This window comes from Condylura cristata, unplaced genomic scaffold (assembly GCF_000260355.1).
Source record: "Condylura cristata isolate star-nosed mole 26May11 unplaced genomic scaffold, ConCri1.0 scaffold00040, whole genome shotgun sequence".
Taxonomy (NCBI): Eukaryota; Metazoa; Chordata; class Mammalia; order Eulipotyphla; family Talpidae; genus Condylura; species Condylura cristata.
In genome coordinates, this window is record NW_004567141.1 from 2,019,569 (window position 1) to 2,031,554 (window position 11,986).

At 33.9% G+C, this 11,986-nt stretch overlaps 1 protein-coding gene across 1 annotated transcript in view; it reads right to left on the minus strand.

Moving 5' to 3' along the window:
• Nucleotides 1-2,250: 2,250 nt before the first annotated feature.
• LOC101629261 (filaggrin-like) overlaps nucleotides 2,251-11,986 on the minus strand; it is a 10,584-nt gene continuing 848 nt past the window's right edge. Inside the window, exons 2-3 of the mRNA XM_012733228.1 lie at nucleotides 4,151-4,314; nucleotides 2,251-3,323 (exon numbers count right to left, since the gene is read on the minus strand). Coding sequence (XP_012588682.1) covers nucleotides 2,388-3,323; nucleotides 4,151-4,288 — 1,074 coding nt within the window. The 5' untranslated portion in view covers nucleotides 4,289-4,314 and the 3' untranslated portion in view covers nucleotides 2,251-2,387. The remainder of the gene's footprint in view (nucleotides 3,324-4,150; nucleotides 4,315-11,986) is intronic.

The window sequence follows — 11,986 nt, forward strand, 5'->3', positions numbered from 1 at the left end:
ATGCAGCTTATAGATTGATTGCACAAGTGGAGGCTGTAGGGAGGTCCAAGAGATCTCATGGCTCACCAAATCAGGAACAGGCAACCTGGTGGCCTTTGTTCAGCAGGCTGTACTCTCTGAAAGACTTGTTTGCACTTTGTGGCTACTGAAAGGTAAGTCAACCAGACTTGTATAAAAGCTGGCCATTAAAGCCTATTCAGGAGCCCCTTACTTAGCAGTATGTGATTTCCCCAGGAGGCTGTACTCTCTGGGTATAGAAGGGAAATATTAGGGGGTAGGCATCTATGGCTGATTCCCCGTATCAGGCACAGACAACCTAGGAACCCTTTGTTCCACAGACCATGTTCACAATGGTAGGTTATACTCAAGCTGCACACTCTAGGAACTGACAGGAAGCCAGTTGCTTGTGGAATAGGCCAGTACTTCTCACTGCTGCTGAAACCAGTTGCAAGTCATTGGGGTGCCCTTTCTTCATCAGTCTATGTTCATTTAGGTGTCTTTGAAGGAAGTTATGTCTCAAGCTACTGTCAGTCTGCCATCTTTTTCTTCTGTCCTCAGTGCTATTTGTTCTTAATTTCTCTTTCTACTATTTTGTTGTTTATATATAGAAATGCAACAAATTTTATATGTTGACTTTTTAGCCTCCAAAAAAGCTAATTTATTATTTATAATAGCTTTTTGGTAGAATCATTAGGGTTTTCTATAGTGATTTGTTATCTGCAGATAGTAGCAGTTTTACTTCTTCCTTCCCAATTTGGATATCTTTTACTTCTTTTTCTTGCTTAACTGGTCTCGTTAGGACTTTCATTACTATGTTAAATAATATTTGTGAGACTGGGTATTACCTTATTCAGATCTTAGTGGAAAAGTCTTCAAATTTTCATCATTGAATATGATGTGAGCTCTGTGATTTTTCTATGTGTTCCTTTAGAATGTTGAGGTATGGTCCATTTTTTGAGAGTTTTATAATCATAAGTGGATATTAATCTTACCTTTTTATTTTTTTCTGTATCAAGGCTTTTATAAAATTAGTAAAGTTAGAGTTAGGAGATGAGGTATCGAATTACTTTTTTGGCATGGATTACTTTTGGCAGACTTGAATTCTGCAAAAATATAAACAGTGAACTAAATTATTTAATAGCCTTTCTGGGCTGATGCTATGGAGGAGGGAAAAGTAGCTACAATTCTCACAAAGGGATTTTCTTTTTGATGTTTAGAAAAATCTTCAGTGTTTTTTTCTACTACCCTTCTTAAGTTTCTCTTTATTCATTTGCATAAAATAATTAAGTACAAGTGTTTTCCTACCAGGGAGGGAGGGCATTTTCTTTATGGCTTTTTGTTATCAATGATTTCAACACAAATTTATTCCTCTATTAGTCTCCATTGTCTTTGAAAGAAGGATCTAGTAGTTCCTGTTTCTTGATCCTGGTTTGACTTGGCTAATAGCCATTCAGTTAATTATGGTGCTATTCCTGGTTGAGCTTATAATCTTTCTGCTTCCTGAAGATGACTGTGTGGGACAGTGTTTAGTTGGAGAAAGACATGATTGAAAAATTCTTTCTTCTCTAGATTCTTTGTTACATTTACATGGTGCATAACTATCATTTGGACATATCACTGGTGTTTACAGAAGAAAAAATGTATAATTTGGGCTCTGAGGAAATGTCTTTAGGCCCCATGAGAAATAAGCATAGAAGAGACAGTATAATAAATAATCATTTTTTATTGTTCATTTGATCATTTATTTCACTCAGTATACATTTTAAAGTTCTATAAATCCAAGGTGATTTTAATAAATACAGATTAATACAGAAATCCCATAGAAGGATAATAGAGGCATATGTACAGTCCTGATATTAATACACCAGTTTTGGCTCTAGAACGGTGACAATATGTATGTGATTATATAGTTTTGACTTCTATGATATTTTTATGAAGATTAGTGTACCAGTCTGAAGAGATATGAAATATATTCTCAGAAAAATCTTTACTGCATTCTAATCTTAGAACTTTGAATTTTTAAAATTTAGCTGCAAATTAGTCTTTTCAACACCCTTTTCTTTCTATAAGTTCAGGCTCATTAGAAAATAAACAAGACTATCACAAAAGAAATAATAAAAGTTATTTTTAAAAGTATGATAGGAAATATAGCTGCTTGGAAATATGAATAGTTTTTAAATTCCAAGTGGTGTATTGATCATTATTTTAGTCTGTGAGTTATTTGCTTTCCTACTGGTTTCTCCCTCAAAATAATATTATCTTCATGAATGACAAAACTCACACCCTTTTGAATTACTGTTAGAACATAAGCATCCAATGCTATAAGAAGAATGCATAGGATAAATTGTTCTGTGTTCTCTTGAGCTGGTGCTGGAGCATCTAAGGTCTTACTCCAACTGGCTATGTAAGTGTTTTGATTGTCCTTCATTGTCACTGAACTGACTGATAATGGATCCCTCATGTTTACTCTTTCTGGGCCCAGATGAAATTGGTCCATGTTCAGTTTCTGAATGTCTTGAGGTGTCCCCATGGTCATGCCCTTGTCTTTCTTTAGTGCTGGATCCTGACTGTCTGTGGGCAGAATCTGGCTGGCAGTGTGGGGCTGTCTGCCCTTGGTGTGACATTGAGTATTTGGAAGTATCTTCAGAATGGCCATGAGTAGACTTAAGTTGGTTTCTTGAACTGGACCTGGACTTTCCATGTGTCATGGAGGATTGTCTCCCTGAATCTTCTAAATGTCCTTTGCTATTGCTGGTCTGACTAGTACTGGATTCTCGATGTCTGTTTTTACTGGATCTTGAGGATGTCTGACCATAATCCAATTCATCCTCATATTCTGTGTTTCTCTTTGTGGGGCTTATGCTTGTCTTGTGTCTTCTTTCTTGTACTTCACTGGAACTTGACTTTCCTTTCTTTTTTCCACACAAATCATGAAGCTGTTCCTCAAATCCATGTTTGTGTCTGCAAGTGGATTTATCACGTTTCCCTCCTTCACTGGAACTATGGTCTTTTTTCCCTTTTATATTTGGGCTCTTGGATCTGGCCTTCTTTCCTTTTCCTTTACTCCTTGAGAGACTTGATTTTCTATTGTGTTTGTCATTTTCTTCTTCCTGTATTTCTTCTTCTGTGTCATCTTCTTCATTTTTATGATGGTGTCTATACTTTCCCCCTGATGCTTGGATGTTCTTTCTCCTGTTAGAAGCATAGTATGCTTGAGCTAACCTGAATAACATCAGAAAAAACTCTGTAAAGTCTATTTGTTTGTTGTGGTCTATATCAAGGATTTGCATGAAGACTTCAGCAGTTTCTGGGTCATCTGGATGCTGTACATAAGGAAGACAGAGAGGGAGCGTGTGTGAGCTACACACATGGTCAAATAATTCAAAATTCATTTAGGGAATTTTTGTGACTTCAGAGTTCTTCAAAGTATCTTCTAAAGATGTATTTTATTTATTTATACATACAAGAACTGGTGTGTAGGCCAGAGGTGCAGGGGGTTGAGAGTATTCACCAGATATAAAGTGGGGAGCATAATAGGTGGATCTACTGAGATACACAGCTTAGGGAAGCAGCGGCAAGACAGGAAGGTCTGCTGCACCATGTGGACTAGCTCCCTGATGATCTCATGCTGCAGTGGCTGGCAAGAGCTTGATAGTGTTGAGACTTGAACTTTCAAACTATCTTTTATCCTTTCCTAACATGTAGTTTATTCTGGCTCAGCAGAATAATAATTCTTAAATTCTATATGGTGACACACAAGAAGTTTTAATAGGTCAAGTGCATGTTTTCCTACTTTATGTGGTATATTATTTTATAAAATCCATAGTTGAATGTCTTTTAAGTATGCCTTCTTAACATTTACTTGTTAAGAAACATATTAGGAAAAACTAGCTATGTTTGTCACTTTTTTTAAATCACTATCTACATTATTTTTCCCTCAGAGAATGTGTGTGTGTGTGCACATGCACATGCACGTATGTAGAATAGCTACAAAAGCACACTGTGAAGAAAAAAAATTGTGTGGCTTTAAAATAATATGGTTATTTCAATTCCAGAAGGTATATTTCACATTTTATAATAATTCTTTTATTAAAATATTGATACAAGACAGAAATGCTTTACCCATTAGTCCTAGTTAAATACTTTTTACCTTCAAGATTGGATGAAACTCTGTTTGCAGAAGTTCTGTCAACTCTGTTTTGCTCAGTGTTTCAGTCTCCTGATCTGTTTTTGAATATTGGTGGAATAGGTCAATGATAGCAATGATGTTTTCTAGGAGAGTAGGCATTTTTTATTTTTTTGGAAATAGGGAATCTAGAAAAAAGAAAAAATATATACTGTCATTGATTTTTTTTGGAAATCATATTAATTTTTACAATCAGTTTCAGTGTTTTTGGAATCCGCATCTCCTACATATAGCCAATTAAAAAAAAGATTTATTTATTTATGCATACAGAACTGGAGTATAAGCCAGAGGTGCAGGAGCAGTGAGAGGATTCACCAGAGGCAGAGTGGGGAGCAGAACAGACAGATCGACAAAGTACACTGCTGAGGGGAACAGTGGGGCGGGTCAGGAGAGGTCTGCCACAGGGTGTGGGTCACCTCCCTGGCAGGGGATCAAACTCGAGCTACAATGGCTGCAGATTGTGTCATAGTTCTGTGTTTTAACCAGTTGTGCCACCAGGGAGGGCCTCATATATAGCCTGTTTTTAACAATGGAAGATGATCATAAAAATTTCTCTCTACTATCTACATAGTGAAATATAGAGTGACGGAATAACTAGAACTGCTGAGATCCTGTCCTAGGAGCCATTCATGTCAGGATGTAGAAAGCAGCATAATTTAGTCATTCAATTTACTGAAAATCAGGTTTCTAAAAAGTAGCTTCCTAAGTGATTAATGTGTTGAGAGATCATTTCTGAAAGTTAAGTTTTTAAATGGCTGCTGATACACTCTACCATTTACTCAGTTTACTCCCTACCTCAACATTTTGTGAAGTTTTCATTGTTTCTAATTGGATAGATTGACTTTATTATCTTTTTGGTATTATAATTTTTTTTGTTGATTTTTATTTAGCTGCTTAAGGAATAACATTTAAGCAATGTTCACCTTATCTCATGATTCAAAAAAGAAATTACTAAGCTTGTCAATGAATCTCAATAAGCATTTACTGTATAAAAGCATAATAACTTTATGGGGTTATAAAACCAGGCAAAACTAAATTTGGAAGACATGATTATGGTATTAGAGGTAAAACACTTATGGATCTTGGTTTGCTTGGTAGAGGAAATAGATATTGATTCATTTTTGACATAGTTAAACATGTATAATATCTTAAGTCATTAGAGTGGAAATGGGGAGTAAGAAAAATGCCATCAATTTTAGAAGCTAGAAAATAAGTAAATAAAGAAGCATAGAAAAGGCAGCAGAAACAAAAATACAAGAGTAGAAATATACAAATTTTATCATTTACATCAGAATTGCTAAATAATCAATTTTAAGGATTGAATTTAAAAGAATTGTGTTCGTTTTAATTTCCCTTTTATAGCAACTTTAATTTCATTTACCCCAAATCCCTGAATTTTAGAGTTTTTCAACTACTTTATTTATGGTCATAGTCCAGACCTTAGATTTATTTTGCACCATCTTCAAAAATTCAATTTAAAGCATTCCACTCTCTGACCTCTTCTTGTACCTCAACTTCAGTAATTACTAGACCTCACTGTCAATCTACTGATTTATTTGTTCACATTTTTAACTTGGTTAGATGTTGTAGTTAACCTCTATCCTGCTCTTGCATATATCCTGTACTCACTGGCAAAACCTCCATCAGCTTCTTCTTTTCCTTCATCCCAAAATGTATCCTTGAGTTTCATTTCACTAAATTGGAAGTCATTGGAAAATAATTTCTTCACGTTCCTACTATCTGATCTCCAGCCTACTGCATCTGTATGCCTGTACCGTAACCTTCACGTCTGTTCCAATAAATAACTACCTGTTCTTCCAGTTTCAGCAGTGGGCCCCCACTTTCCTTTACCTACTCAAACACTTTGACTTTGCAGTTTCCACTTTGTCTCCTGCATCATGAATTTCTCTTTTTCTATTGGATCATTCCCTTCAGCATATTTTCACACTGCAATGTTTTCTATTTATCACCCTCTCCACTATCCCTCATCTCCCTTTAGGCATCATCTGATTTATCTTTTTTATAGCAAAACCACTAAAAAGTTATGCTGGTAATCTTTTTAAAAGATTTTGTAAAAATAAAAAAAATGACCAAAACTTTCCTGAAGCTAAAAAAAATCCTCCCATCTCACATATTGTTTAAAGTATTAACAGTATCTGCTATAGCTGGCTCTATCTTCCTTCATAGACTCCACACTCCCATGTTTTCTTCGAACTCCCTGTCCATTTTCTCCTAGTTTCTCCATTTCCAAATATTGATGTTCCCTGAGACTCATTTATTCACATTATTTCCTCTGTCTATACTCCCTTGAGGGATCTTATCTAGTCCTAATATTTAAAATCCTTTGTATAGGTTAACAACCGGCAAGAGTGTATTTCCAGGCACAGAATCTCCACTAAGCTTTAAGTGCCTACTCAATGTTTGTACTAGCCCTAATAGAGATTTTAAATCCAATATGTTATCAGTGATATCTTGATTTCTGATTAAATCCTTACTACACTCTTCTATTCTGTTAGAAAGTCTTTCTCACTGTTGCTCAAACCACAAACCTAGAAATTAGTCTTGTTTTTCCTTTCCTCACATTCATATCTAATACATTAACATGTTTTATTGACTCTACTTTCAAAATGTCTCTAAAACTGGTTACTTTCCATTGCCTCCATAATATTGCTGCCCTATAATTTGAGTGTAACAAAAACACACTGGAGTATATCCCACTTAAAAACCTTCCCTTGAAACAACATTCCTCCCTCTACCAGGATATTCCCCTCCAGAGTTAACTAAACTCCCTTTTACAGCAAAATTTCTTCACTTTTCTTGCACATTATCACAAAATGTTTACTAACCTCTTTCTTTATAACCCAGATTCTTCAATAGTGTCTCTCAAAACTCTGTTGAAACTGAGTTATGTCAAATCACCTATGATCTCTAAGTTGCTGAATATAGTGGCTTTTTCTTCATCATCATCATCTTACTGAACTTCTTGGTAGAGTTTAAGTAGAGTTATCCCTTCCTTCTTTCACAGATTTTTTTCTTTTGTATCTCGTCACATTTTCCTGCTACTTCTTCTAAATATTGGCTGTTTTTTTTAGAAGAGTCTTTGCCTAGTTTCAAAAGTTTGGAAATTACCATGGTTGTGGTCTTGTTCTCACTCTCTCTTTTTATCTACTCCCTTTTCCTAAGCAATCTCATTGGATCCATGAACTTCACTTATCTGGTAGCTCTCATATTAAAACATTGTTCATGGAATGTTGCTTGAGTTCTACATTACTCATTCACGTAACATTTTGTTTAATAAGTATTGAACATAGGTCACTTTGTTAGGTACTATTTTGTGCTTTGGTAATACAGTAGTGAACTAGGTAGAAAAAGACTACAATTATGAAGACAATAAGCAAATAAATACATGAAACAATTACATATTGAGAAGTGAAATACATACCACTAAAATTATAGTGGGACTCCATAGGGTTTACGGGGACTTTTGATTGATCAAATAAGGTTTTGTAGTAAAGGGACCATTAGGGCTATAAAATGGAAAGATAAGGAACATCCTTTGCTTGGTTGAAATATTTTAGGCAAATGGAACATGCAAAGATTCCAGCATGAGAGTCATCTTGGTATGTTAGCAGTATAAAAAGGTAGTGACTCTAGAATGTTGTGGACAAATCTGAAGTGATACATTAATCAGAGACAGTGATTGGATAATGATGACCATCTAACTAGAGTAACATTAATGAATTTTATTCTATATGTGATGGAGAAGTTACAAAATGAAGTTTTGGTAAGAAAGTGATCTGATCTTTAAAACATTACCTAATGCAGTGGCTTTCTAGTTTGTTTCAGATTGGCTTTCCTTCGTGAACAGTTAGAAAGCTGGTGTGTGTGTGTGTTAAAATATCAGATTATTGTCAATAATCAAATTGAGGCCTCCATTAAGATTGAAAGGAAAATTAAATTTGGAATTAAAAAGGAATTAAATTTGGTTTTCCAAAACTGATAAAAAATTTCAAAACATATATTAAAGAGTATGATAAACTCTAAGCAGATAATATAAAATGAAGCTATATCTGACTGCTAAACACTTGAGGCACTGAAAATCCTAAAATCAGTCAGAGGAGCAATGATAAATCATATAGTCTGCTTTTCAAGAAGCAATGGAAGCTAGAAGAGAATTAAATGTTGTCTTTATCTTTCTGGAGGAAATATATATTATCCTAAAATTTGATATTTTGTGAAAGTATCCATTAGCAATAAACCATAAGATGAAGCAAACAAAAATAAAGTCAATTACCAGAAGACCTGCTATGAAGTAAATACTGAAGTTGGAAGCAGAGTGACAGGAAAGAATGAAGAAAAATTAAATGAGTAAATATGTGGGGAAATTTAGGTAAATATTGATTGATAAAAAATGATAACAGCATTAATAATAATAACTATTATTACATTTGATGGGATTTAAGATAGTTATAATTAAAATAACAACACCAGATGATGGTGAAGGAGTAAATGGAGTATTAGTATTATAGGATGCTTAAATTATTTAACTGAGGTATTTTTAAAAATTGTACTCTAATAAATCAGGGATACATGTTAGAATCTCTAGAGTAAGTGTGAAATTAATCATAAAATAATGTTTAGTTAATAAACTAATATGAGGAAAATTAACTGAAAATATTTAATTTACCAAAAGGGAAAAACAAAGAGAGAAAAAGAAGTATAGGACAATGGAGGAATAGGAGCCAAATAGTAATAGCATATATTACAAACAAATAATACAGCAGTGATAGTGAATAAATTGACTAACTACACTAACTTAAAAACAAAGACTGTTAAATTGAATTAAAAAAAATGATGTTTACAAGAGACACATTACCTGTGATAACAATGGCTGAAGTGAAAGGATATAAAAAAGATATACTACTCAAACACTAAAGGAAAGCTGTTGTTGCTTTATTAATATTCATTGAGAAGACTTTAAATCAAAAATTTTTCTAGATGAATACTTCATAGAAATAAAAAATTAGCTCACAAAGAAGACATAAAAATGTAGATGAATAACTACCTCAAAATGTAAAACACAAAATTTGACAAAACTATAAAGAGAAGTAGGTGAATCTATAATTTTAGTGGGTAATGTACTTCTTTCAGCAACATTTAGAACAGACAGAAATTTTAAGATAGACTTTCCACAAAATTATTGATAAAAAGTTACATGCTAAAAAGTTACATGCTGAAAAACATACCTAACAACTCTAGAATATGCATTCTTTTGAAGTGAAGATGAAATGTTCTAAAATTTTCTATATGTTGATCAAAAATCAAGTTTCAATAAATGTTAAATGTTTGAATTCATGAAGAATTTGTTTTCTATAGTGGAAAGAAGCTAGAATTCAATAATGGAGAGCTAGAGAAGTAACATCTAAATTATCAATTTGTTGGAGAATAAACTGTCAAAAAAATAGAAAGTATTTTGAACCAATGAACGTGAGAAAGATATGAAAAATAGAGCTTGTGGATAAATAAGTTCCATGAGCAGGGAAAGGCAATAGCTAATATTAATTAAATAGAAACAAATTTAGAGGAACAACAAAACCAAGAGTTTTTAAAAATCTAAGAAAATTGATAATTCTTGAAATACTAATCAACAAAAGAAGAGCAAATTCATGAGTAACAAGTACTAGGGAAATAACAGTTGACATTACTATAGATTGTACAGCATTAGAAATATGAGTTGACTCTCCCTGGTGGCACAGCACCAAGCACAGCACCAAGAAGCTACAACAATTTCATCATGAGTTCAGTCCTTGCCCCGGAGGTGACCCACATGGCACGGCAGACCTCTCCTGACCCGCCTGCTGCTCCCCTCAGCAGTGAACTTCATCAGTTTGCCTGTTCTGCTCTCCACTCTGTCTCTGATGAATCCTCTCACCGACCCTGCACCTCTCCCTCTGGTCTGTACTCCAGTTCTGTATGCATAAGTAAATAAATCTCTTTTAAAAAAGAAAGAAATATGAGTATTTTATAAGAAAATATTTTACCAATTTAAAACTTTAATGAAATGGACACATTTCTGTATATCTAATCTAAACATATATATATATATCTAATCTAAAATTAATTGACAAAAGATACAAAAACCCTAAGTAGTCCTGTGTTTATGTAAGAAATTGAATATTTAATAAATACATTTCTGTTGATGGAGGGAGGACTCTAGTCATATGACTTTACTGATGAATTTTGTTTTTAATGTAGAAGAAAGAAATAACCCTAACATCATACAGAGTATTCAGAGAAATGACAAAGGGTAACCCTTTGTATAAAATCAGCATAACCTCATACAGTAACACGACAAGGACATTATAATGAGCAAATAGCAATAATATAAAAGGATATAGCAAATATAGTAAACTGAATCAAGTGTTAGTTAATATGAAAATACATCCGTAAGTTTTGTTCTGAAAAATTTAAGTTTGGTTGAACATTTGAGAACTTATCTAAAATTAATAACTCCAATAGAGTCTAAAAGGTCATATAAATGGTATAAAGTCCACATTACTTTTATCTATATATGAGATAATCAGTTATAGCTGTTAAGTTTTTACAGAAAAGCATTATGTGTGTGTATCAATGTGAAGTGTTAAAAACTGTCATCTCTGACTTTGGGAATGATACTAAAATATGTGGTATCATTTTATTCAGTATTGTTCTAAAGGTTCTATAACTCCTGTGGGTCAATATAAAGAATATAGACAGCTGAATAGACAAAGGGGTAGAGATCACAGGATATTTACAAAAAAGATACCAGAATGGTTAATAAACATGCCAAAAGTTGTCAGTCTGATGAGCCAACAGGGAAATGCAAATTAAAATTACTGTGTGAAACCACAGTACTCCCACTAAAATGATGAAAAACAAAAAGGAGACAAAAGCTAGAATGCTAGAAACTTGATGACCCCAAATATTGGTAGAGATATAGAGAAATTATCTCTTATGTGTTGCTAGAAGAGCATAAACTGGCAGAAATAGTCTCTAAACTTGATTGGGGGTACCTAAGAAACATCAGTTTACTTCTAGGAATATTTCCATAGAAATATGTATGTATATGTTACCAAAAACCATGCAAAAGTGTTCACATCTCTATTATGAAAAAAAACAAAAACAAAAACAAAAACTCCACAAATAGTACAATCCCAGCATTCATATGTAGGAAAATGAATAACAAGTTGTGTTTGATATCATAGGTAGAAGTCTAATTTGATAAAGAGTGTAATGGTGGAGAGGAAGACTAGTGGATGTGGCTTCTCTTGTAGGCAGAGTTGACTGGACTTGGTGATGAATCCTCATGGTGTGAGGGAAAGACAAGGATCATGGATAACTTCCAGATTTTTGAGCAGAGTTGCTTTTCACATCTGTCACTCCCATCCCCTTTCATCTGAACTGCAGTTTACCTTCTTGCTTCCACTCTTGCCTCCTAGCATCCTGCTTTCCGCATTGCAACCCAAAACAACTTTGGGAAAACATTCATTCAGTTATATCACTCATCTTGCTTACTACTCTCCAGTGATTTTTTTATGAGCTTAATATAATGTACATGAACTATGCCCCTCTAGTCCTCTGATAGCACCCTATGCCACTGTTCCTCCTGTTAAATATACTGTAAGCACACTAACTTCATTTTGCTCTTTGAAACACATTTATGCTGCTTTAGAGTTTTGCCATTGCCTCTTCTGGTTTCTTTTGACCCTAAGCTCTCAGTCAAAAGGCACTTCACAGAGTGGTCATATTATGTGCCCTCAC